The sequence below is a fragment of the Macaca thibetana genome, chromosome 7, assembly GCF_024542745.1.
Source record: "Macaca thibetana thibetana isolate TM-01 chromosome 7, ASM2454274v1, whole genome shotgun sequence".
NCBI lineage: Eukaryota > Metazoa > Chordata > Mammalia > Primates > Cercopithecidae > Macaca > Macaca thibetana.
Genome location: NC_065584.1, coordinates 132558452 through 132584958, shown reverse-complemented (window position 1 = coordinate 132584958; position 26507 = coordinate 132558452). Strand labels below are relative to the sequence as shown.

The 26507-nt window shown below is 36.0% G+C and overlaps 1 protein-coding gene and 1 long non-coding RNA gene across 4 annotated transcripts; one reads left to right on the top strand and one right to left on the bottom strand.

The window, feature by feature from the left end:
- Positions 1–1450: 1450 nt before the first annotated feature.
- CTXN2 (cortexin 2) lies at positions 1451–13765 on the bottom strand. 3 transcript variants are annotated; one of them, XM_050797216.1, is made up of 2 exons: positions 13564–13765; positions 1451–3954 (listed from the first exon to the last, which is right to left on the bottom strand). In XM_050797216.1, exon 2 carries the CDS (start codon positions 3895–3897, stop codon positions 3652–3654), a length of 246 nt encoding a protein of 81 aa, XP_050653173.1. In that variant the 5' UTR covers positions 3898–3954; positions 13564–13765; the 3' UTR covers positions 1451–3651. The 3 variants fall into 3 exon arrangements, 2 of the variants coding, with proteins under 2 accessions (XP_050653173.1, XP_050653174.1); XM_050797217.1 differs by having other exon boundaries at positions 13491–13564; XR_007727272.1 differs by lacking the exons at positions 1451–3954; positions 13564–13765 and adding exons at positions 13016–13274; positions 13491–13563.
- Positions 13766–14236: 471 nt separating this feature from the next.
- On the top strand, positions 14237–23566 carry LOC126958718 (uncharacterized). The gene is made up of 4 exons (XR_007727275.1): positions 14237–14490; positions 15905–16100; positions 22305–22341; positions 23328–23566. It is a non-coding gene; the product is annotated as an uncharacterized LOC126958718 (long non-coding RNA).
- Positions 23567–26507: the final 2941 nt, after the last annotated feature.

Here is a 26507-nt window from a genome sequence, read left to right as displayed (position 1 = left end):
ATAAACGTTAAACCAATGTCTTTTTTTTTTTTTTTTTTAAATATACTTTAAGTTCTAGGGTACATGTGCACAGCGTGCAGGTTTGTTACATAGGTATACGTGTCCCATGTTGGTGTGCTGCACCCATTAACTCGTCATTCACATTAGGTATATCTCCTAATGCTATCCCTTCCCCTCCTCCCCACCCCACAATAGGACCCGGTGTGTGATGATCCCCTTCCTGTGTCCAAGTGATCTCATTAGAACAGCAACAATTTGTACTTAGTGCTTGCTTTTACTATTTTAGCACTATTTACAATTAGCTGGAGATTTTTTCTTAGCACATTCAAGATCATGAGGTGAATCATTAGAGATTGGGATAGATATTTTGTCTATAAAAATAAGTGTGAAGGTAAGTTAGTGAACTGATTCAGGATTATAGAAGTGTCTAGAGACACCTAAGTAAAACCCTTTAGATTCTCTTCGTCAGGTAAATGTCATGCTAATCAGTCAGGCTAATGTCGTGAGGCCATATCAGAAATAAAGACAGAATTACAAGTATGTACCTATAACTCATTCCACTCTTGAAGGCCACCAGTACAAGGCATTTATCTGTTCAACAAAGGGTTCTGATTCCTCATATAGAAAGTGTTTTTGGCACAGGAATGTCCCCTTTCAAATTCAGCTGGGTGGGGCTGGTTGTTTATATCAAGACAAGGGACAGCTAGGATGGGGCTGGGACCCAAAACAGGTCCTATTCACCAGACCAGGACAGAAGCCATGAGCTGACATCCTTCAACCCTTTCGGGAGCCACGTATTTACTCTGCAACCTTTTTCCTCTACCAATGACTGTGAATACCTCTGATACCAGTCAATTTCCTTTTTCTTGCTGGCTGACTGCCTGACTTCAGAGTGGTATGAATTTGTTTTAGTCTTGGTCTTACATCAACCAGACATTTTCATTCTAAGCCTTTTATCTCTTATTGTGAAATGAAAGTCTTTGTTCTCTATTAAGGGGATTCGGGCATCCTGGAACAAATGGGAGATGGTTTTGGGGGATATGGATGAAATTACAGCATCCATAAAGCCAACCTTGAAAGGCGAATCCGATTTAGGCCTTTCAGACAGGCGGGAAAGGTAACAGGAGCAAGCTATCTTGAGGTATGCTCCTCTATCTTTCCTCTGTCCTCTCTGACAAGGCTTTTGGGAAGGGGAAACTAGAGGCTGATCCAGCTGTGACATTGAACATCTATTCCTAGAAGAATTAACATTTCATGAAATTTCCATGTTGTTTTCATATTGTAACCAGCCTTTTATATGTTTTATATTCTTTCTGTTTCTGAAAATATAGATGCTGACTTTTCTATCCCCCCAACACCCCCCCACCAAAAAAAGAAAAAAGAAAAACAAAAACAAAAAACTAAGGCACCCAATAGACCACAAATAAAAACCACAGATGAAGACACTTTTGGTTAATAGAATTTTTCTTTAGTGGATTTGGAAATAATATTATGATAGAGTTGATATACTTGAAAAGCTTATGGGAGTTGAACTTCCAGAAACAATGCTCATATTTCATAAAGTTTTCTTGGTTGTAGAGGTCTTTCTTCTTTTGAAATAAAGATCTGGCCTTGGTTTGTTCTAGTCATCAAAATGGAGGGTCTTGGTAGGTGTCTTCTCTGGGAGACAAGTGAAACATCTGGTACTTTAAAAGACTTGGTCAATAAAGAGACCTAGTTTCCTGGCACACACAATTTTCAGTACATTCAGCTGAACTTGGCCCAGTGACCTGTTCTTGGGCCAAGTTACTAACTGGCTATGAGATGTGTACCAGGCCTACACTCTTGAACCAACTGGGGTACAGAGAGCCTCCTTGAGATGAGGATCTGATCCAGAAGATCTACAGCTAATAACAGATATGTTCTAAATCTATTATGAGATGGAAAGCATCAAGGAATCTCACAGAGACAGGTGGTTTTGGAATTCTGTAGACCTGAGCAGTAACCATGTCTATAAGCTATGTAGAAGTGTTGAGGACAGTGTCTAGGGATACAGCAGAAATTAAACTGCCCAAGTTCAATCCCTAATATAACCATTCCCTAGCTATGGTGACCTTGGGAAGCTAGTTAATTTCTCTCAGCTTCAGTTTCTCTTCTGCAAAATTAAGATTAAAAATAAAATGGACATAGTAGTCTTCAACTCAAATAATTGATAAGAGTATCAAATAAATTGAAAGTAACTAATTTAGTGCTACCCCTTGGCAATATTAGTCTTGTTCCTTTGTGGTATGTTTTGCAGTTGTGTGTTTTCAAAGGACATGAATATTTTTGTATTTATCTCCTGCTATGTTCCTCCATTCTGACTCATAGAGAGTCAGAAGTTTGTAGTTGGAAAGAATTTAGAACTATATAATTCTATCTTTTTATTTCTTAATTGAAGAGAATGAAATACTAGAGAGATTGAATACACTAAGCCATTGCTTCTTAGGGTTTGAGAATATTACTGCTACTGATGAGGACAATAAATAATGATAGCAAGGTATGTTTAGATACTGTTTTATGGTTTACAAAATGCTTTCACATTCATTATATCTAATTGGCCCTCTCAGTATTCCTGAAGATATGCAGGATAGGTTTCTTAATTCTTGTTGTGGAAGATAGGTTCCCCTTAGGTAACTTTCTGGGTCATAAAGCTAGTTCTTGGCTAAGCTAACATTAGAATTCAAATCTCTGAGTTTAGGCTCCTAATCTGAAAAACTTTTCATGATATCTTAAATCCTCATTCGTTTCAGATCTCTGGATTTTCAGGTACATTTGTAGCATTCATAGGGCACTAGAATTGAAAAGGATGTTAGCACTCCTCTTCACTGAAGCTCACAGAGATTAGATGACTTACCCATTACAGCATAGCTCTACTGGTGGCACAGCTGAGACTGTCTTTGTTTCTGCTTAGAGTACTCTATCCACTAGGTCATGCTGGAAACTCCCTTTTAAATTCTATTTATGCAAGGGGTAGGGGAGGGAGCATCAGTGTGAGTCAGGTCTGGTTTGGATTGCAAGCTATGGGATTTTACTGCAAGAGATTCAACAAAGAGGACAGATAGGAGGTTCAGGGCTCTGTGAAATTTGGGGACCTTTAGGGCCTATAACTACTTGTAGGCTTTGGGTGTTAGATTTTTGAGATATTTTTTCACCTGTGAATGTTTTTGACCTATGGCTATCATTAGACAAATAATATTTTGATTATTCTTTGGACTAAATTCTCTGTTTCAGACCTGACTTACTAAAGCTAAAGGGGTCTGAGTCTGCAATGTGGAGGGGGTGCCTGGGCTTTGCAGAAGGGAGAGAGCAAGTTATCTTTAGCACAGTTTATTAGCACAAGAAAGGAAGCAGAAATTCAAGGCAGTTGTTCACGATAAGAATAAAGATGGTAAACATTGCTGCAGCAATCCTTATGCTCTATTCATTGGAAACCTCTAAGTGGGAACAGAGGAAAGTGACGAATCCCAACGATAGTTTATCATTTACACAGCATGGTGAGGAAATTAGTCACAGATGTTTATTGAATTCACTGAACAAAATGAGCCTCTCTCCCACACACTCAAGGTAATTACAATTGTATCCAGAATGTGTCCCAATGGCGCAACCATAAAAACCATATAGCTGGAACTCTCACGCGAGCGCATATTCAAATGTCCCTTTATCAAACTCTTCAACTTCATCTTCCCATGTAGAGGAAGGCATGCTACTATATGGGTCTAGCAGGATTTTGAAGCATCTGATAATAAGAAGTCCCAAGAAGATACACAAAATCCCAACAAAAGCAAAGCCAGTTTTTTGCTCCAGAGTCAATGAGAAAGCTGATACTTCGTTGACACTCATCTTAGCTGAAGAGTTGCCACAGTAGGTACTACTCATTATTCACTGGCACATTGTTGTGGCTCTTCACAATTCCTTCTGGAATCAACTCTTCGCCTAGGTGCAAAATTGGACTCAGTTTAGTTTTACCCTTGTATGGTATTGGGTAGGTCGTTGCTTATTAAAATCTGACATTTTTCAAACCTTCTTGACTTAACTCACAAAAGATGTTTGAAAACATCATCAGATACAGATCAGAATCAAATTAGCATTGGAGGTGCTATTTCTAACTGTTGTCATTGAAGAATTACCTTTGTGGACACATAAGACTGTGCCTACATACTCTAAATAAATCAAGTATGAAGGTGAGTATTCAAATTATCAGCCCTAAAATCTTTTGATTCATTGCTAGACAGTTGGATAGCTGCTTCTTTGATCTGAATTGTCATCTAATTTTCACCTCATATTTGCACGTGTAGGTAGATAATATAAATAATCATAGCATGTAAGTTGCTCAAGCTGTTTAAAGTCCATACTTCAAGGTCTATTTCCAGTGCCATTTTGACTGGTATAGATTCTGATCCTTTTAAACAGATATAATGACTTCTTTCTTTTTCACCCCCTTAGGTTTCTTATGTATGTATTTACATTTTTTTTTCTTCACTACCACTGGATACACTAAGTGTCAATTTCTTAAAGAGAGGAATTATGTTTTTAAAATTACATGAATGCAGGCAGTGCCCAACAGAGCAGCTTGCAAGTAATAAGCAGCAGTGGCTATGGCCATTAGCCACCTCCCCACCATCTCCATTAGCTTTCAGAACACCCTAAGTAAACATAAAATCCAAGTTAAACAGCATGCTTTCTCTGCAAATTCAACTTCAAGACAAGCTCCCCAGTCGCCCTCCCAACGAGATTTCTACTCCTAAGTCCCTGTTGTGCTGAGATTCTAAAACTAACACTAACGCATTCAGAAAGTATATGTTGAACTGAAACAAAACAGATTTTTTCCCATTTGATGTCTTAAGGTAGTTAAGTGAATTAATTACAAATAAAGATAAATTTAATACAAAAAATTAGCCGGGCGCGGTGGCGGGCGCCTGTAGTCCCAGCTACTCAGGAGGCTGAGGCAGGAGAACGGCGTGAACCCGGGAGGCGGAGCTTGCAGTGAGCCGAGATTGCGCCACTGCACTCCAGCCTGGGCGACAGAGCGAGACTCTGTCTCAAAAAAAAAAAAAAAAAAAAAAAAAAAAAAGATAAATTTAATTAATCAAATAATTACTAATGTGCAGCCACCTTTTTTGAGAGGACTGTCACCAAATAGCTTTTTATCCAATAACTGCAAATAATAGACTGTTGGTATTTTCTTTTTTATTGTTGTTTTTTCTGATAATTTTTAAGAATTATATTTATTAAAATTACTGACCCTTGAGATTTGTTTACTCCTAATTTTCAGGAAACAACTGAGACAGAATGAAGGATGGAAGGTAAGGAATGAAAAAAGAGAGTAATAAAAGCAGGCCTTGTAGCTTTCAAAGTTATTCTGCAAATGATACACCAACTAATATCCATCAATATTTTGTTTTATAATGATTTAGATTACAAAAAAGCTCTATCCTCAAACCTTAAGTGGCAGAAATATTCAATAGTTATGGCTTATGTTCATTGTTTGATTTTTTGTTTAGTAAAGGGAAAAATATTGTTCAAACCCCTGTTGAGTTTCTTTCCACTAAGTCGTTTTTTTGTCCTAATCAATATAGTATAGTGAAAATACTTTAGTTTTTTAAATATAGGGACACTTATTGGCTGAGAATGATCTTCTGGAAGATTGAGTTCTTGTTGTGGTATTTATCCTGTAAAAGGCACAGAAGATTGAATTGAATCTCTAATGACTCTGAGACTTAACTGGAACTTCTTTTGCTGACTAAATGTCTAATTTTCTTGCTTTTGTCAATTAAAAGTCATTTGTTAAGATCCATACACTCACTGGATCATTTATTTAATGGATGGAGAAACTAAATAGCAGGATGTTTCTGTATGGAGATGCTGGACCAAGGAGATGATTCAGCCAACTAACTTGTCCATTTATTATTTTTACTAGAGCATAACCTTGCTGGGCTACACCATGTGGATATTTCAGGGGATATGTGGGTAAGATGAGGCAATAAAAGTGGTTTATTGATGGACAATGGTTTCCCAATAGATTCCCTTCAACGAAGGACTTGTTGCCCAGCAGCAAGGAATGTTGCCAGCGAACAGTCTTCAGCTGTCAGTCCCTTTCACCATTTGCCTTGGTTGCAGAGAGCTGCTTCACCCAAAGTCATGGCCCTTCCCCGGGGAGGCCATACTCAATAATTGATTATATAATAGTATAAAGGCGTGGCCATCTTGTATCAAAGGGAGACAACTCTAAAATCTATTTTAGCTTCAGAGTTCTATATGGGGTCAGCGGAGACTGTCATTGGGTCCATAGCACAGTTCAACTTCTGGCCACTCCTGTTTAAGTCCCCACTTTTCCATGGCTGTGGAGCCCAAGGACAGTCCTCAATAAAAATTCAGCAAACTAACCTCTGTCTCAGAGTCTGGCTTCTGGAAAACCCCACCTTTAACAATTGACATCACAAAAGTTAAAGCACCTGGGCAGTTTTAATGATCTGTTCATTTTTCAATTAGTTCTTTTTGTTATCGTCTAGCAGCAGCCTAAACTGATTATAGTTATGATGTTAGCTAAAGTTATTTAGGTGTTTTGAAAATGCATAATGTAGACACAGACACAGTATCATAGCTGATCGTTGAAGGAGTTAAGTCTGTTGGCTCTTAACCAGTGATTAATCCACTACACTCTTATTTTTCTTAAAACCTACTAACCAACCAAACAAACCAACAAAAAGAGGCATTGTTTTAGAGGCAGCAATAAAACATTCTTGTCATTTGTTACTATTAGTTTAAAACAAGGCATCTTCCTAGTTAGAACAAAATCTTTTTATACTTTAGAATATAATATGTCCATCATACACCAAATAATACTTTGTTCCTAGAGCTTTAGATGATATGTAAATTAATGAGTTATTTATTGTTTTTAAAGGGAAAATAATTACTTCTCACATAATGATCACAGTTCCCAGCACACTATAGGTATTCAATAAATATTTCAATTGAATTAAACTAAATATATTGAAGAATATATTTTTTGAGGAATAAAGTCCTTCAAATAAAGTTTTGTACAATACTCTAGTTTTTAGATATCCAAAAAACATGAAAATACATTTAGTTAAAATGAAAAAGAAAATTTTTATTTGATTTCAAAAATTGGATTTGAAAGTATGTATAAAAACTCAGTAGCTCTTTCAGAATTCAGTGTTTTTGTTCTTTTCTATCAAATTTCCTTAACATTCTTAGACTCACATCATTTTTAGAATTTAAAGGTGGAGAAAACAGATCTTTCCTTGGGAGATCCTTTTGGGGTCTTGGGAGACCTTGGGAGTTTCCTTTTGTTTTCTAAGGAAAGATATATGGCCATCATATATTCTGGCATTAGTTTGTGCCAGGAAGTACAGGGTTAAATTTTGCATTCCACTATAGTGACATTGGTTAGCTTAAGATTTCTGGTGTAATTACTCCTTCTTCGTCTGTCCCTGCCCTCTACATTACTTGACTGTTACCCTTAGCTAAGAAGGTATTGTAAGATACTTCAAAGGCTTTTGGAATCAGGTAAAGGCATAAAGAATGAATAGATATGCAGAGTCACTGTTAATGAATAAACAAAGTCACCATTTTTATACTACCGTGGAGGAATAGATGGATGGCTGTTTCATGGCTTTGAACATAATTTATAAGCACTCTGTGTCTCTATTATTGGTACAAATATAGGAGCAATGCAGTATAACTAGGGAAAATGCTGAGAAGTGACCAAAAACCTCAGAATGCTGTTAAGAAATCTAAAGAGCTAAGTGAACTTAAGGTGATATATAATACTATTTTAATTTATTCATTAACCAAATGTATATTGAGTATCTGTTAGATGCCAGTACTTTTCTTGGTACTAGAGTACAGTGGTGAACTAGATAACAATGTGCACCTGCCAAACTGAGGGTTATATCCAGTGGTGAAGTCAGACACAATTATTTAAAAATATCTCTCTCTATATATCCACATCTATATATTAGACCAGGTACTTATAGTCATAAAGGCTATGAAAGAAAGCAAAGCACATTAAGTGGAAAGAGAACGATGGTGGATAAGCGGCACTTCTTTAGTTAAAGAGGTCAGCAAAGGCTTCCCTAAGAAGACAATATTTGCCCTGAATGATGTCTAGAAGGGAACCATGGAAATATTTGGAGGAATAGATTTGAAATTTGTGGAAACAGCCTTTACAAAGGCTTTGAGGTAGAAGGGTTTCACATACAATATGCTCAGATCAAGAGATAGACCAGTAAAAGATTAAGCCCTTTATTTGCACAAGATGGTTTAATGTTATCAAATAACAAAAAAAGGCCGAACTACTTAATCTACTTCTGTCTTTTTAACCAATATAGAATTGGTTTTAGAAATGACACACACACACAAACAATCAAACAATGTAAGCAGACAATACTTTAGTAGAATAATGTTTAGCCACATTAAATGAGTTAAAAAATCTCATGATCAGATAATTTATAACTTGGAGCTATACTTTCAAGACTTTTGAGAAATTACAGACCATGAAAGAGCTGCCAGAGGTAAGGATGTGGACAAATGTCTCAATTTTCAAGAGGAGTAAGGGGGAATTGTAAAAATTATATATTGGCACCTTGGAATAGGTCTTTGTTGCAAACCCATAATTAATTATTTAACAAGCAATTTGTCAATATTTAAGAAGTCATTAAAAGTTAACATGAGTTTAATAGGTAATGCCAATGCACTTCCTTTTCAAAAGTTTACTACTAATATGATGAATCAGGGAAATAGCATGGACATGGTTTAGTTATTTTGGCAATGCATTTAACAGTCTCCCATGATATCTTTGTGGGGAAGACATGAGATATGCCTGGATACTAGTGTTTTTATGCAGATTCATAGATCTGAACTACCCTAATAAATATCAGGTTCTGTAATCATGGACATGGGTCTCCAGTGTGATATTACAAAGGTTTCACTTTATCTACACATACTTTTCAGTGTTTTTGAACAGTGACTAAGTTGAAGATATTGAAGTGAAGCTTATTACATTTGACAAGGCTTGGCTGAAATATGACAGTACATGGAACAAAGACTCAAAACAATTCTGATGCCTAGAATTCTGGGTTGAAGCTAGAACATAAAATTTAATAGAAACACTTCTAAAGCCCTTTGTTTAAGTGGGAGGGAAGGAGATGCACCAATTCCAAACAGGGGAGATAATGACTTGGCAGTTCATGTAAAATAAATCTGTAAGCTGCAATTAATCGAGTTAGCCTGAGCCAAAGATATGAGGTGGTGGCTTATAAAAGCAAATGTCTTAAATTGAATGGGAGTGCAAATGATAGAAAGTAATAACATTATTATAATGTGTCAGGCCACATATAAAGTAACACCGCATATATTCACTATACTTTCACTGAAAAATGTTTATTGGGTTGCTAGTATGCTCTAGTAGACATGGACTCCTCTACTCAAAAAGATTCCAGCTAGTAAGGGAGAAGAGCCATGTACACACAAGGAAAAAAACAACAATGTAGGCTTCTACAAAAGCAATAAAAAAGGAAGAGGAAACAAACTTGTATTTAAAATCTACTGTGTATCAAATACTGCTTTACATATATTATTTTATTTAATTCCCACAACACCCACATAATGTTGATATTATTATCTTCAACATCTTGGTGAAAAAAAAAAGAAGATCCAAAAAGGATAAACAAGTTTAGATGAAATCAAGATTTCACCCATTGAGGGATCAGGAAAGTTTTTCTTGCAAGAGATTGTATTTGAACTGAATCTTGAGAGACAATTATTCAGATCTGTGAAGAAGAAAAGAGCATGGCAATAAATATGAAGGCAAAAAGTACTGGATTTATTCACAGCACAGTGAGCAATTTGGTACAGGCAAGGGGGAGTATGGGAAACAAAGCATTGGAAAAGTAGATTGGAGCCAAATTGTGAAATATTTTGACTGTCAGGCTAAGAGTTTGAAATTTATTTGCTTAAAGGCTGAGTGGCTTGATGATGAGACTGAAATAGACATAATTTTGAGGGAGAGAGCATCATGGAAAAGAAATAGTTCAGGTGAGAAGCAATGAGGGTCTACACTAGGGAGTAGATGTGTGAAAGAGGGTAGACGTTGGAAAATATTTAGAAAAATATGAGGGATAGGATTTGGAAAGTAGTGGGCCCATGGAGAGAGAGGCATCAAAGAGGACTCTACACTGTTAAGCTCTGATAAGTGTAAATATAGTGTTTTTATTAATCAAAACAAAGAAAATAAGAGCAAAGTATAGACTTAGAAAGTAAATGACGAGTTTATTTCTGGACTTGGTGAATTTGTGGTACTCATGTGTGATGCATAGTAGGCACTCAATTGTCAGCTTTCAATAAATAAATCCAGATCATTTTGTCTAGCATAAAATTTTTGATGGGGAGAATATTTTAAGGTATTGTTGTTGAATAAGGTTTGTGTAGAAGACTATCCAGGATGGAGAGAGCCCAGTATATAGAAATATTTGCAGATCAAAACTTAAAAAGAATAGAATTGTTGAGCTTTGTCTAGGAAGGGGAAGACCAAGGAAGACAATAGGTAGACTCAAATATTTGAAATATTATCTTGTAGAAAGCCAGAAGGACTTGTTCTAGATTGATCCAGAGAGCAATTTTACTGTAATTCCATTAAAGTCTATTTTCTGTTACCACAAAGGATTAAAGATGGAAGAAGCCTAGCAAGGAGCTTCAAGGAATGCCTCTCCTACAAGGAGGATCTCCTACTGGAGTTATATAAGATGAATCATGAGTAAATCTGTAGCAGAAAATTCACCTATAATAAAGGAGGCTACGGTTTCTAGAAGGAGGAATTAGCAAACAGTGTCAAATTCTACAGTGGTGATGGAAACTAAGCACTGAAAAACTGGGTCTTATGGTTGGCATTCAGAATTATTGCATCATTATAAAAATTTAGTTGAGAGTCTAGGAGGGACACTAAATTGAATTGGATTTAGAAGTGAGGGGTAATGAGAAAATGGAGTCAGGTGGTAAATAAACTTGACAGAAAGTAAGTTTTAGTTGGTACAGAAGGTTAAATCATAAGATGAATCACTTTCAGTAACGAAGACATGACTGCATATTCAGTTTTTAAAGGAAGAGCTACGTAAATTTACCTGGGTTCAAAGAAGCGTAAAATTTCCATTTTTAACCAAAAAAAATGGTTGAGAAAGAACAAATGTTTTATTAATATCTTAAAAGGGAAAACGGGCTTTTATATTTATCATAAAAGTATACTTCATACTAAAGATGAAAACAAAATACAGGTCAAGGAGAGCAACTGAAAAAGTAATATTCAAAGGCTGATTAAAAAGTCTGCCTATTGCTGTAGGCTGTGCCTACACAAGCAAATAGAAGTAAAAAGTTAAGCAATTGCCTAACAATGTGTTCAGCAAATAGATGGTTTTGGTAATTTAAACCATATATGTAGCAGTTGAAATACCAGTATTTCAGGCCTAAATTTTTCAAACAATTGCCCAAACTTTCCATTTTACTTGCTCCATGAAATGAACAACTTGTCTCATTTCAACACCAAATCAAAAGTTTTTGAGAATATACTGTTGAGTGTGCCAAGTCTTCTGCTTTTCTATTGATATAGAGCCTAATATGATATAAAAATATTGTTAATAACAGAATATTGTTAAAAACAAAAGTCTCTAGTTATAAAACTGATTCATTCACAATTACTAAGGTATTCAAAATGCTCAACAGTTATAGATAAAATATGCATTTTCACTTTCTCTAATTGCTGGAAGAGCTCTTCACAACAGACACTGTAATGCCTAGCCCTGGAGAAGCATCATCTTAATATCCTGTTTACTGGGGAATAGAAAAAGAAAGAAATCTGAGAAAATTTAGATTAATTTACAAACCATATATTTTTAAAAATCCATGTAAAAATAGTTTAAAAAAATGAATTTTCAAAAATAAGTAGAATGTAAAATTGGGTAGTGGTAAAAATTATTTGAAATATATTACACCACAAAACTGGGTAAAATCAACAATGCAGTTTAAATATCAGGATCAATATATATAATGATTAAAATATTTAAGTATCTTTTAACACTACTGCTGCAAATGATAAAATACTGTCTTGAGCCATATTCACTGGAATAAATGGTTAGGTACTTTGGCAATGAGTAACTTGGTTGAAATTACTTCACGGCAATTCTCAGGCACTAAGATTTCTAAGTACTGATGAGTCATGAGATTGGGCCAAGGGTGTTCCTGTAGATTATCAAATAGCCCAAATCTCATGAAGTTGCTTTGTAATTAGCAGCTAGTAAGTAAAAAACAAAGTCTTACTATGATCAGTACTTACAAACCATATCACTGTAAGTAGTTAAGCAAAGATGATAGTATTTTTATACCTGATATGCAGCCTTTCATATTCATGAATATTGTTAGTGATGTTTATTTCTTCTGTGAAATAACCTTACTAGAGATATAAAAATACACCTTTCAGATAAAATCATTTAATCATGCAACAATGCACAATTACAGAAACCAATGTTAAAAAGTGTGTACCCATTAAAGAAAGATCCTCTTGTGCTTTATTTTAATCAACAGGTTTTTCCTCTTGTTTATTTCTCTAGTAATGGTATTCCAAACAATAAACCTGAAATAGTAACTATTAGAGTGGAATATGATGTTCTACATAGAAAGTATTTTAGCACTGGTCATTAGATATAATAATCTCTACTGCTAATGATGACATTCATAATTTCATGAAATAAGACATATAAGAAAATCCAAGGTTAAAAAATAATGAACCATTCCATACATATACACACTCCACACAAAATATAAATGTTATTATATCCCAGTAAAAGAGAGAAAAGAAGCATTATTGAAACCACATCTGCACAGAGGTAGTTAATCATTAAGAATCGAATGTGTTGGAATCAAAGGAAAACCTTAAATTACTAACCTAGATGTCTTCATCATGGTGAAATGCATAAATTTCAGGGCTTTCCAGAGGTCCCAAACCTTAGGATCTGCCAGAATCCACCCCCAAACCCTCAGATTTCAACCTTAAGAGAATTTCTCTCTTAAGATAATCTTTGGATGGCTCAAGGACTCTGACACTCGATCCTTCCAACGCACTGAGAAACCTGGTCTGAAAATTCTCCAAATATCTCATTAAAGAAACCTAGAGCATCATCATCATTCTGCGTTGTTTGTTTCCAGGTCTCTTTCTACGTACTAAACCGAAGAAGCATGGAAACTTCCTGCAAAACATTATGGGAGAAGCATCAGCAATCTGCACGTACACAACACTTTTCCCCCGCCTGGCAGCCGCATCAGCAGTAGCTCTAGCATTACGGGTGCTGTTTTCCCTTTAGAATTTGAACTTATCAGACCTGCTGGCTCCCCACCCCCCTCCCCACCCCCCGCTCTTTTGCTTCAGAAATACAAGAGAATGAGGACATATTTCTCAAATCGACCTGCATTTGGAACGCTGTCAGTTAATGCGGAGGGAAGGGGGAGAAAGTTACTTCGCAGACAGCGATGTCTCACCTTCCATGCTTGTTGCCATGGAGATGAAGTCCAGCCAGTAGACTTAAGTGTTGGCACGTTTGTCTGCGTTCCCGGGTCGGTTCAGTAACAATGTAGAAGGCGTGTTCTGGAACCTGCGTGGAGTCACAGGACCCTGGTTAGCGCTTTCCTGGCCTAGAAGTGTAAATGTCTGTGTCTGTCGGTGAGACAGAGGACGTGGGCGCCCGCCGAAGTACGTGTGCGCGCGCGCGTGTTTGCAGGAAAACGTGCATGGATTTCTTCGGTGTGGCAGTGTGTAAATATTTGCGCTCGCATGTGTCTGTGACAGCGTCTGTGTGTGTATGTGAGACTGAAAGGAGGTGGGAGATGAGGAGGGAAAGGGAATCGGCTCCAGCAGCAACAGGCTCTATCTATTCCTCAGTTCTGCTAAAAGAAAGAGAAAGAGAGGAAGAAAAAAAATAGACGCTCCTTTTTTTCCCTCATAACACACCCTGAAGGTTAGCAATCAGATTTCATCACTATCTTTGTTTAGTAAGGCAATGGGGGTTTAATTGATTTACTGCTGAAATCCTTGTTTTGCTCTCCTTGCTGCATTCCTGGCTGTGCCGCGGGCATTTTGCTGTGCTTTGGTGACAGCCGTTTCAGTAGAACAGTAGGCACTAAATTCTTACATGTTTCTTCTTATCCGGTAAGGAAAATTCAGGAGTGAAAGGTGTATTGGTTTAACCGGAGACTGAGTGTGTCGTTTGGAGTTCGTTTCCCCTACTCTTTCCCTTCTCCCTTCCACACAAACACAACTGAATCCCCTTCCGTTGCTAGGAGAAGGCGCCTAGGCGCTGTCCGTAGTGCTGAAATGGTGCGTGTTGAGACCCGGCTCCCAAACACAAGCTAGAAGACAACAAAATAGCAGCCAGAAAACGCTCTGATAAAGCCCTAGATAGCCGCCAGGTACGTTTTCTAAATAGTGTTGAATATGAAGATTCTAAACCTAACCGACATTGAAAGCAAGGCAAAGCAAAGCAACGCAAAACAAAACAAAACAAAAACAACAGAAACCTTGCTCTTTATCCTTATTTTAGGGGTCTGGTCGTTTCAACAAACTCAGTTATAGGGTTCCCAATTCTATTTATGTTTTGCTACTCTATCCAGAACCTTCAAGTTGTAAGCACTTGTAGATCCCCTACAACCTTAATTATTCACCTTATAACTACTGGACTGTGAGTGGTTGGGGGAAATGTAGATACAGAATTGGGACATTCATCTAAAGAAAATAAGTTGAAAACATAATGTAAGTGTAACTAGATTCAATAACAAAGTGAAGACAAACTTTATGATTATTTAGAGTGTTTACTGATTTAGGAAATGTAATGGTCTTACAAAAAAATGGGCAATGTATAACTGGGAGTTCATAGAAGACCACATTTTTTAAAAGTTGTTTTTCGATTTGAAACTATTAAGATGTCCTAAAATGTAGGTGAACTAACTGCCCCCTATGAAAGAGTGAAAGACATATCTTCTTCTAGGGACATTTCCATGGCCATGGTTTTATTGACTCTTTTTAAGTTTGCCAAGGGCCACATTCTTTATTAGCACTCTGGGCTAGAACAGTGCTTCTTGAAATATAACATGCATATGAATCTCCAACGACCTTGCTAAAATGCAGACTCTGATTCAGTAGGTGTGGGGTTGGGTCTCAGATTGTGCTCCTCTGACAATTTCCTAGGTGATGCCAGAGATTACTAGTTTTGAGACCAATTAAAGTAGCAAGATGCAGCTGGGAGTGGTGGCTCATGCCTGTAATCCCAGCACTTTGGGAGGCCAAGGTGGGAGGATCACCTGAGGTCAGAAGTTTGAGACCAGCATGGCCAACATGGTGAAACCCTGTCTCTACTGAAAATACAAAAATTAGCTGGGTGTGGTGGTGGGTGCCTGTAATCCCAGCTACTCAGGAGACTGAAGCAGGAGAATCGCTTGAACTCAGGAGGCGGACATTGCAGGGAGCTGAGATCGTGCCACTGTACTCCAGCCTGGGAGACAGAGTGAGACATTGTATCAAAATAAATAAATAAAAGTAGCACAATGCTAGAGATATTGTATTCTGGCAATGCAGTCAGTCATAGATTGTGGGAAAGGAGATCATTTTATTCCATCTATTATTCTATGTATGCTTCCAAAGTGTTACAAAAATAATTTATTCAAAATTAGCTCAGAGACTAATCATGTAAACATTTTGTCTGTACAATATTAACATTTTTTAATGAATTTGATTCCTTTGATTTTGATTTTGACATTGTCTGGACTACTGGTACAGTTGACTCTGTATTTCCATACTATGATCTACAATCCTTCATTCTCTTTGCAGGCCCAGCTCAAGGGAGCATAACTAAATTACATGATTCTGCTGAGGATGTATGAGCCCCACTCCAATAATTTATTATCATGGTTGGAAACTGTGACTTATCATTTTATGACTTGAAATATGGCTCCATAGTGAATGCCCATGAAGCTGATTTTTAAAATCTGGATATTACGGATCTAATTCTCACCTAATTTAAAAGGTAGAATAGGGTTCTTGTTTCATAGATCATTTGTATGAATGTTGATTTGTTATGTCATTGACTTCATACACACATGCTTACATTTTGAAGGTTGCTAGTGTTTCCCATTAACGCTTCTGAATTGATGCCAAAGGAAAGCATTGACTATAAATTAGGTTCCTTGGTATTAGTTGGTGCATGACCCTGACCCTTTTCAAGCTATAGGAAAGATAATGATGCTCTCAAAAGTCTGCAAAATGGCTTATTCAGGAAAGCATAATGGATTAAAAATCCATTAGGTTCCACTTTCTTTGCTAGATGCTGAGATACAAAGATAAATGAGATTTGGTCTCTGCCCTTGAGGAGATACATGGTAAAATAATACGGCAAGTTCTACAAAGTTCTATACAAACACAGATTAATATGCTATTCATATTTTATTAGCCATTGCCAAAGAAGGGATGAAGAATTGCAAAAAGGTAAAACACAGAATAATTGTACTTCAGGTCCTTGCCAATATCTGCTGCCCAACTTTTCCAAAAATTTGCTGAAAGACATGAAATATACGAATGCCTTTCTAAAGCACATGTGGATAACCTATACTTCTGGAGCATCTGTGATTTATTTTCAGAACAATCCAAGTTATTAGAAAGGTAAATATGTGGGTGGCATTGTTTATAACTTCCCCAAACAGAATTGCCTTTACTATGCTTTGACATTATGCTCTCAGCTTATATACAGTAATTCTATATGAAAAAGCTCCCAGCTTACACAATCTGCTCTATATCTACTACAGAGTTGTTACTAAAATCTTGGTCAACATATAACTTACTATTTCTTATATAAAGATGCCTAATGGATTTAGATTTCATAGACATATCCCCAAAAGCATTTCTTTCAATACCAGTTTAATGAATTGAACTTTCATACATCTCCTCCTCACTTAAATCAACCCAGGGTAAAGTGGTATGTTCTGTTCTTATATACAGTGAAAATGACATAACTAATTAAAGTTAGCATTTATTTTAGCTACCAGGGATGTCAGAGTCAAATTAACAGCTGAAAATAAGTAACTAGATAAGACCTTAAGGCTTTTATATCTCTTCTTTTTTTTCTTTTAATCACCTTAACTACTGCAATTTTGATTTCTCAGGTAATGATAATATTATTTTCTTTTAGTTATCTGTTTTAATGTGTGATCTCATGTAAATGTCCTCATAAAATCAGATGTGGAGTAAACAAATAAATAAATAAAGTAAATTTCTCTACTTTTTGATTATTGGGTGAGTATATATGGTTGTTTTATAAATTTATTTTAAATAGGATACTAACATACAGAAAAATGTGTCATCTAATTAGCTATGAAGATAAAAATCTAAACTATAATGAGGAAATATTAAAATGTCAAGATGACAGAAGAATTTTTTCAGTTTATATAATTATAGATCAGCTTAATTTCAAACCACTTTGTTACCCTGTTGCTATTTTTATACTCTAAATAGTGTCCCTTATATGACTAAGACTTTTTGTTATCTCAGAGATTGGAAGTGTTAATTGTCCACCTTGTTAGAAGACATGGTAACCATAGGAATTTAGAAAGCATGATAGCCCCACTCTAATGAATATGTTCTAGAATAAGATTGTCACAAAGCAACTGAAAACAAGAATTTCCTCTAATAACTGAGCTCAGGATTCTTTTCAGAGGAAAATTTAGCTTGCATAAATTTTTGCCATCCTGGCTCTAGTTGACTTCTTGCTGTCAACTGTTGCAAAGTGAGATCACCTTTACCTCTTTAACCTATTAGGCCAACATGTTACTTTCAACTTTTCAGGAAAATCTACTTTTTGTTTGGCTGAGATTTGATTACTATTCCTTAACTAAAATATTTTAATGTGGCTGTGGTTTTTAATTTGAATATTGCTATTGATTCAAACATTGGATAGCATATCTTTCAAATGTGAAATTTTAAAACATGTATTAAATACAAATATAAATTAGTTTTGGTATAACCATTTTTTAAGATAATCCAATGCTTTTTTGGCTTTAGATGATGTTAGGTAATTAGCTATATTCAAAAGTCAACTCTTTATTTTTCAAAAAATGAATTCCTGTGTATCTGAATGCTATTTTTATCTACCCATGTCTTTTTTGTCTACATACACAGTTTTAATCATTGTTTTGAGGGGAGGAATAAAAATGATTTTGAAATTTCACTAAGAAATATATGCCCTCTTCCTAAAAATACATATATACAGATGTTTTGCTCACAGCTCAGGTATTCATGGATCTCTGGAAGTTCATTTTTATAATCCCAAGGTAATCCAAAGAGCCTACCGAAAAATCTGCTGTAAATGAATGGTACATGATCTCATTCCCTTTTTTACAACTAAGTATTGAATGGCTTAAACTCCTACTTTTTTTTTTTTTTTTTTTTTTTTTTTTTTTTTTTTTTTTTGAGATGGAGTCTCCCTCTGTCGCCCGGGCTGGAGTGCAGTGGCTCGATCTCTGCTCACTGCAACCTCCGCCTCCTGGATTCAAGTGATTCTCCTGCCTCAGCCTCCTAAGTAACCGGGATTACAAGCACATGTCACTGCTCCTGGTTAATTTTTTTTTTTTTTGGTATTTCAGGGTTTTGGCATGTTGGTCAGGCTGGTCTTGAACTCCTGACCTCATGATCTGCCCACCTTGGCCTCCCAAAATGCTGGGATCACAGGCGTGAGCCACTGCGCCCGGCCAACTCCTACATATTTTAAAGCTACCCCATTAGCTTTCTATTTTTTTCCCCCTTGGAAATCTTTCTTTAGGTCATTTTTACCATCTGATATCTCAAAAGTAAGCCAAGGCTGAATGTGCTGAAATAGGATTAGAGAGTACAGTAATAGGATAATTAGATTTGATTAGAAAATGACTGTGTGGGATTTTGTCAACAGTGAAGAAATGATCTAAGTATGTGGACTCCTAAGTGAACTGAGCATGATGACACTTTAGTTAATGATCTAATGCTGGTCTGGTTGATGAGTCCCATTGAAAATGAGATGCTATGTTTTCTGGTAAACTTTTCTGCAAAGAAAAATGTACTAAATGTTTCAGTTCCGAGTGATCTATTTAAATGAAGTTTCATTTAATTGCTTTTAGTTTTACTGCCCATAAGCCTTCAATTGTTTCATTTAAAGTGTACTTTAAGCCCTCTACTATATTTACTGTTGAATCTAATGAGTATGAGAGGGTACCTTGGGTACAATCTCCACGAATGTGTGAGCCATAACTATGGTATAATGTATAGAGATTAGCTTAAGTTATTTTGTTCTGCTAAAGATAGAGAAACAAGAGCAGTTTTCTTTTCTATCATAATGTATGCTTCTGTAATAGGACTCAGTTAAAAATAATTGGCAAATAGGAATGTCAATGGAATGTGGAAATCAATTGTTTTATACATGATTTGCACTAGTACATTAATGTTTTGATTACGAAGTAAAAGCAGTTGCACTCTAAGTCCACTAACACAGCTGAAGGTAGTAAGCTGTGGAGGAAAGTAGTCCTATATACAACACCCATTCACTCCTCCTTTTTCCTCTTGGCTTAATTTGACCACATGCTCGGTCTTGAAAATGCTTATTGCACAATTCTTCCTGATCATTGTGCATTTGTCCTTGTTTTTGTAACTCAACCTTTGTTTTATTTATCCCATCATTCTTTCTTAACTCAAACAAATTTGTGAAGTTCTAAATATATTGAAATATAAATCGTAACTTTTATTTTTAATGTGCTAGCATTTTCTTAGCTTTGTAAATGTTTTTGCAGTGCTATGGTTGTGATGTTATGTAAGTTTTACACTTTTTTCTCCAACATAAAATTTTCCCTAAATCTTGCCAGTTACTTTTGTTATTGAATAGACTTAATTTTTTTAGAGCAGTTTCAGGATTACAGAAAAGTCAGAAAGTACAGAAAGTTCCTGTATATCTCCCACCCCTTTTCTCACAGTTTCATTTGTTATTAACATCTTACATTAGTGTGATACATTTGTTAACAATTGATAAAACAATTTTGTTACATTATTATTAATTAAGTCCACAGTTTACACTAGAGTTCATTCTTTGTGTTGGTCAGTTCTATGATTTTTGAAGAGTCTATAATGTCATATGTTCACCATTATATTTTCAAGCAGAATAGTTTCACATTTCTAAATATCCTCTATTTATCCCTTCCTCTTCCCCTCATAAACCCCTGGAATCCATTGATCTGAAAACTGTCTTGTAGTTTTCTCTTTTCCAGAATGTATGTATAGAGTCATATAGACTCTGTTGCCCTTTCAAACTGGCTTCTTTCATTTAACAACATGCATGTAAGCTTCCTTCATGACTTTTAAATGAAGAATGCATGTTCTTTCATTTAACAACATGCATGTAAGCTTCCTTCATGGCTTGATAGCTCATTTTTTATTGTTCAATAATATTTCATTGTATAGATATACCACAGTTTATTTATCTATACACCTGTTGAAAGATATCTTGGTTACTTCCAATTTTTGGCAATTATGAATAAAGATACTATAAACATTTGTGTGCAGGCTTTTGTGTGGACATAAGTTTTCGATTCGTTTCAGCAAATAACTAAGAGCATGATTGTTGGATTGTATGGTAAGACTATATTTAGCTGTGTAAGAAATTGCCATACTGTCTTCCAAAGTGGCTGCACCATTTTGTATTTCCACCAGTAATGAATAAGAGTTCCTGTTGCTCCATACCTCTTCAGCATCTAGTGTTGTCAGTGTTTTGGATTTTAGCCATTCCAATAATATACAGTGGTTTCTCATTATCGTCCCAATTTTGAACTCCCAGGACATCTGATGTTAATGATAATTTCATATGCTTATTTTTCACTTGCATATCTTCTTTGTTACGTGTCTGTTCAGATTTTTCCACTCTTTAATTGGGTTGCTTGTGCTCTTATTGTTGAGTTTTAAGAGTTCTTTATATATTTTGGATATAAGTTCTTTATTAGATATGTGTTTTGCAAAGATTTTACTCTAGTCTGTGGCTTATCTTTCAATTTTCTTAAGTTGTCAGTTATTTTTAATGTATGATTTTATAGAATGTGAGTTATTTTCCTTTTTCAGGGTTCTGTGTATTGTTAAAGAATAAACACTTGCATACTTGGTATCAGATTTCTAAAACTAGGCTAGCCAAATAAAAGCCACACCTCTCATTTTAAGCAAAGCTAAACTGAAGGAATGTTTATCTGGTGAGATGCGAAGACACTTTAGGTAACTATAGGAGACAATCAGAAAGAACTAAGGAGGGGCCTTCTTTTTCAATACTACCTAAAAGTCAATATAAAATAAATTGAAGTTAGTGACTATTATCTAAAACAGTACTTACAAATATGAAGATTTTTGAGGAGAAAATATAAGCCTAATGTTCTGAGGACTGATGAATTGTAATAATGTTTTAGTCTACAGTAGTTCTACAGTAGTTCTTATGTGACTGTCCCCAGGACTTTAGACAGTGCTCAAAGCAAAGGCACTTGGGAAGAATAAGGTTTGATTTTTCAGAAATGTTGTTGATACTAGTTTCCAGAAATATTCAGAGTTCTGATGCAGAAATCTGGTTTGATGCACATGGACACTTACGCAAGCCTACATTTGCTGTGTGACATTGGGACTGTCAGAGCATCTAGACTGACAGTATTACCATGCAGTCTCTTTAGTAGCCTGAATGATATTGCAAGGAACTCACAATTGAGATTTGTTAATGGAGTCAAGAGAATAAGATAAGTCACAAGTATGTTTACATTATCTTATTTAGAAGTTCAGGCATTTTTAAATCTAACACACACAATGAATGAATGGATTCTTAAAACAAAACAAAATGGAGACCAGGTTTGAGAATCCTCTGAGCAGACAAAACCAGTTAGGCCATGGAAGAGTAACTTAGGTTATTTCTTGTAAATACCTCTGACAATTCAAAGTAAAACTTAAGTTGTTTTCCAGAAATGGTATAAGATGATGATTTTTAAACCAATCTGTTGTCTGAAAATCTCCACGGTAATGACAAATCACCGTAAAAGTTAAAGCTTCATTTTTGCTTTATAAGCCAGCCTATAATGCCATGCCTCTGAGCTTCCACTTACCATTTTCGGTTTGAGATCTCTCAGTTTGTAAGTTGTTGTTTCCTATGTTTAATTTACACATTTTAAAACGTTTGATCTGATTTTATTTTTTACAGCACGACTGCACACATAGGATAACTGCCTCCTTTATACGTGAGTACCTCAGAAAGCATGCCAAATGGTTTAGAAACTGTGCCAAATATTACCTATTGACACTCAGCATCGTTTTTGCCCTTCTAAGTTCTCTCTCCTATGAGACATTTCTTAAATTCTGTTGCTAATAGTATTCCAACCTAAATTCTACCAAGGAGAGGCACTGTTACAAAATTTGCAAGGAGGAAGGGAAAGAGAAGCCATCAACTTCAGTAGTGGCTGCAGGTAACTTTGTGGGTATAGCAAATGGCAGATGGGATGTTAAGTCAGCAGATTCTGGACACAAGGAAGTCTTGAGACTTACCTTGTTGTTACAGGTCAGAGGGATCATTGGCCATGGTTCCTTGTGACTCATGCTCTTCCTAATATTTCAAACTGCAGTAATAGCTCCTGGACCTTTGCCCTCTCAGCCTTACTAATTGCTATATAAGCCTCTAAGACTTTGTGCATTAAATCCTTTCCTAGAGGAAACATCTATAGAGCTTGACTGAATGAAAAGCTTTCTTTTCCTGACTGATAAAAATAGCTAGAAATGAAAATCAGGGAAATATATCTTGTTTATATACATACTGCATTTTGCATATACACACATATATATATTCTGCATGTTTAAACAGTTTGTGAATTGAAATATGACATGAAATCACTTCAATCTACCATTTTGCAATACACCATGAAAAAATATCACATTAGTATACTACTGAAAAATCATAGCTTTCAACAAACTAGGCTCATAAGCAGCCATCAGGAATGGTGTGACCCTTGAGGAAAAGGGCTGTAATCCAAAAACAATTTTTGGATTCTGTTTAGTTTCATTAAATGGAGGACCACAGACAGAAAAGCAGTGGCAACGCCTAAAGGCAATGGAGGTAATTTTTCACCCTAAACACGAAGAAGTTTGGATGTGGGTAGTCCAGGGCTTGTCCAGTGACTTTATGAGGCCATCAATGTTTTAGTTTCCTGTCTTTCTCACCTGTCTTCCTTAGCTCGTGGCATTTGTATTCACACATGTTGACTCTTGGTTTCAAGATGGATACTTCACCCTTTAGCCTCACAAGAAGGCAGGTAGGCAAAGAGCTTATTAGGAAAGTAAAAACCCTCTGAAAATCCCTGTTGCACTACTCCTTATAACTAATTCGATAGAACTGTGCCTATCGTCACTCCCGGTATTTCAGGTGGGCATACTGCTACCCTAAACAAAATCGTGGTTCTACTAGTAAAATTAAAAAGGGAGAATGAAAATCATATTAAAAACAGCTTTCAGTGCCCTACAGCATAAAGCAAAAGAGAAAACAAAAGCCAATATAAATGATGTCTTCAGAAAAACACTTTTAAAGTAGTGTTTTTGTAACCACATGTAGAAAAACTATTGAAGGCAATAAGTCATTTAAATTAAAAACAGTCATCAGGATTGTGTTCAGCTGTGTTTAATAGAAAGCGACCAAATAGCAGCAATTGATCAGGATAGAAATGTATTTCTTCCTCTTGAAAATGAGTCTAGGGGTAGGAATGTCACGGTTGTTATTGTGGCTTAATGGTCATCAGAGATCTGAATTTCACGTATCTGTTCCACCATTCTTAGCAGTTAGCTTCCAATTCATGGTCTAGGAGGGTTGTTGTTGTTTACAGACATCATTGCTCCATTTCAAGTTAGCAGCAGGAAGAGGCAGTAGAGGACAAAAGGGCCATTCTTCCGGCTAAGTCAGTTTCTTCTAAGGAAACTTCTGTATGGTCCTTATAACATTTCTGTTTGTATCTTATTGGCCAGAACATAGTCACATGGGTGCATGTAGCTGCAAGTGAGGCTAGGAAATGTGGGCTTTCAGTACTATTCACAGCTACCATAAATAAAAATTTTCTATCGCCAAATAAGAAGAGGAAGATAGATTATGTCAGTTATCTCTGTCATCATCATTTATAGGATTATCTTCAAATATGCAAGACAGCATGTGGACTGAACCTTATAATTCATCACTCTAAGAATTTGATTTTCTCTTCCAAATGTTGTAATTGAAAATTAAGAATGATGTGCCTAAAAAGGGCAATTATTTAAATTGAAGACAATTTCTGATATGAAACAATCATTTCATTAATACCGAGTTAGGGCTGCATGTGGTGGCTTATGACTGTAATCCCAGAACTTTGGGAGGCCAAGGTGGGTGGATCACCTGAGGTCAGGAGTTCAAGACCAGCCTGGCCAACATGGTGAAACCCTGTCTCTACTAAAAATATAAAAACTAGCCGGGTGCTGTAGTGTGCACCTGTCATCCCAGCTACTCAGGAGGCTGAGGGAGGAGAATCACTTGAACCCGGGAGGAGGAGGTTGCAGTGAGCTGAGATCGTGCCACTGCACTCCAGCCTGGGCAACAGACTGAGACTCCATCTTAAAAAAAATTGAATTAAGATACTAAACTGAGGATATTTAAAAACATTGCCATATAATATCCATGGCTTTGGATAGAGTAAGCTCAATTCATGGCATCATTAAACAGGAGGGAGTGGCTATGCCTATAGGAAGGAATGTAGGGCAGAGCTCCTGAGAATTTGCTCTTCTGATCTATCTTTTGATAGAGTTACTGGAGTGAGATTGAGGAAAACTCAGGGTGATTTAAGTTAAGAAATTAGAAAATGGTTAAAAATTGAGACTCAAAGATCTGGGAATTACGTAGGTCTTTAGTCTTCAAAGAAAAAATATGCCCCAATATTGCTTACAAAAATCAAAAGTAATTCTGTCATTAGACAATTACCCTAGGATTGTAAAGTTGAAAAATAAAACAATTATCTAAGGAAGTCTACCAAAACCCTTGATATTATCTGAATTATTTGAATAATTGAGGTAAAAGTGGAGTTTCTGCCTGGATTATTCAGATATTTGTCTTAATTCTAAACTTCACTTAGCTAGCTGGTAGAGACCTTTCTATAGGATGTATTTTTGGAACGCTAAATGCTAAAAAAAAATGGACTCCTAAAGTAAGCAGAGCTGTGGTGTAATGAGGGTGTATGGGGGGTGACAGAGATAGGGAGGGAGAGAGAGAGAAAGGAGGAGGAAAAGAGAAAGAGAATGGTAAGTAGTTAATTGTCAGAAAAAGATTAAACTTTACTTTGTATTCGATAGTAACCAATGTCCACATTTTCATCACAGGATGAACTTTTTATAAAAAGGGAAATACATATGTAGATTTCAGATATAACCCACAGTATTTTAAAAAGTTATGAATTTCTTTTTAAGCTTTAAAGAAATAACTTTTTACTTTGTAAAGTTTAGAAACTTCACGCCTTCAAATCCAGCAATTTAATTTATATAGTGAAGCAAATTGACTTAAAAATTATACTATACTTTTTGTTTTACTTCATATTGTTGGTCTTTGCCTTTTAATTCTTAAAGACAAAATAAATTTAAAAAAAAGAAGAATGCCACTCCATTCTCTTCTTCATTGGTAACAGAACCCTGGGCAGTAAGCCCAGCCCACAAATTACTTGCCAACCTTCCCCACAGCTGAGTGTGTCATGTGACTAAGTTCTCGCCTATAAGTGGAAGTGTTGTGTGAGACTTCTGGATAGGCCCTTCTTTTCCAGACTCCTTCTGACCTACAGTGCAGACAAGTTTCCTTGATCTCCAGCAGCCATCTTGGGTCATAGGGCAACCTTAAGAATGGAAGCCTTACACTAGGATGGTGAAAGATTAAGGTAGCAGGAACCTGACTCCATGATGACTGTGAAGCTACTATATATCCTCTGGGATGCTCCTTCTGCATTTATTTTACTTAAGAGAGTAAAAATGTATATCGTGCTTAAGACACTATTATTTCTAGTTATTGTTACTAGCAGATGAACACAATTCCTAAGTGATACATATATTAAGGCATTAATTGAAAATATTTTGTGATTTCTAGGATTAAATATCTAGATATGTGTAATAGCTTTCCCCTACCCCCACCATGTACACACACATAAACATGCATTCTAATTTGTAAGAAAGAAAACTAAGTGATTATTTGAAGTACCAGTAATATATTTTGTGCAATTGCACAGAATAATGCTTTTGCAATGTGAATCATGTGAAAATAAGAATTTGAGCATTACTTAAGAATTTTTCAAGGTACCTACATGCACTAAAAAATAGATGAATAAATAAATAAAAAATAAAACCAAGGCCAGGCGCTGTG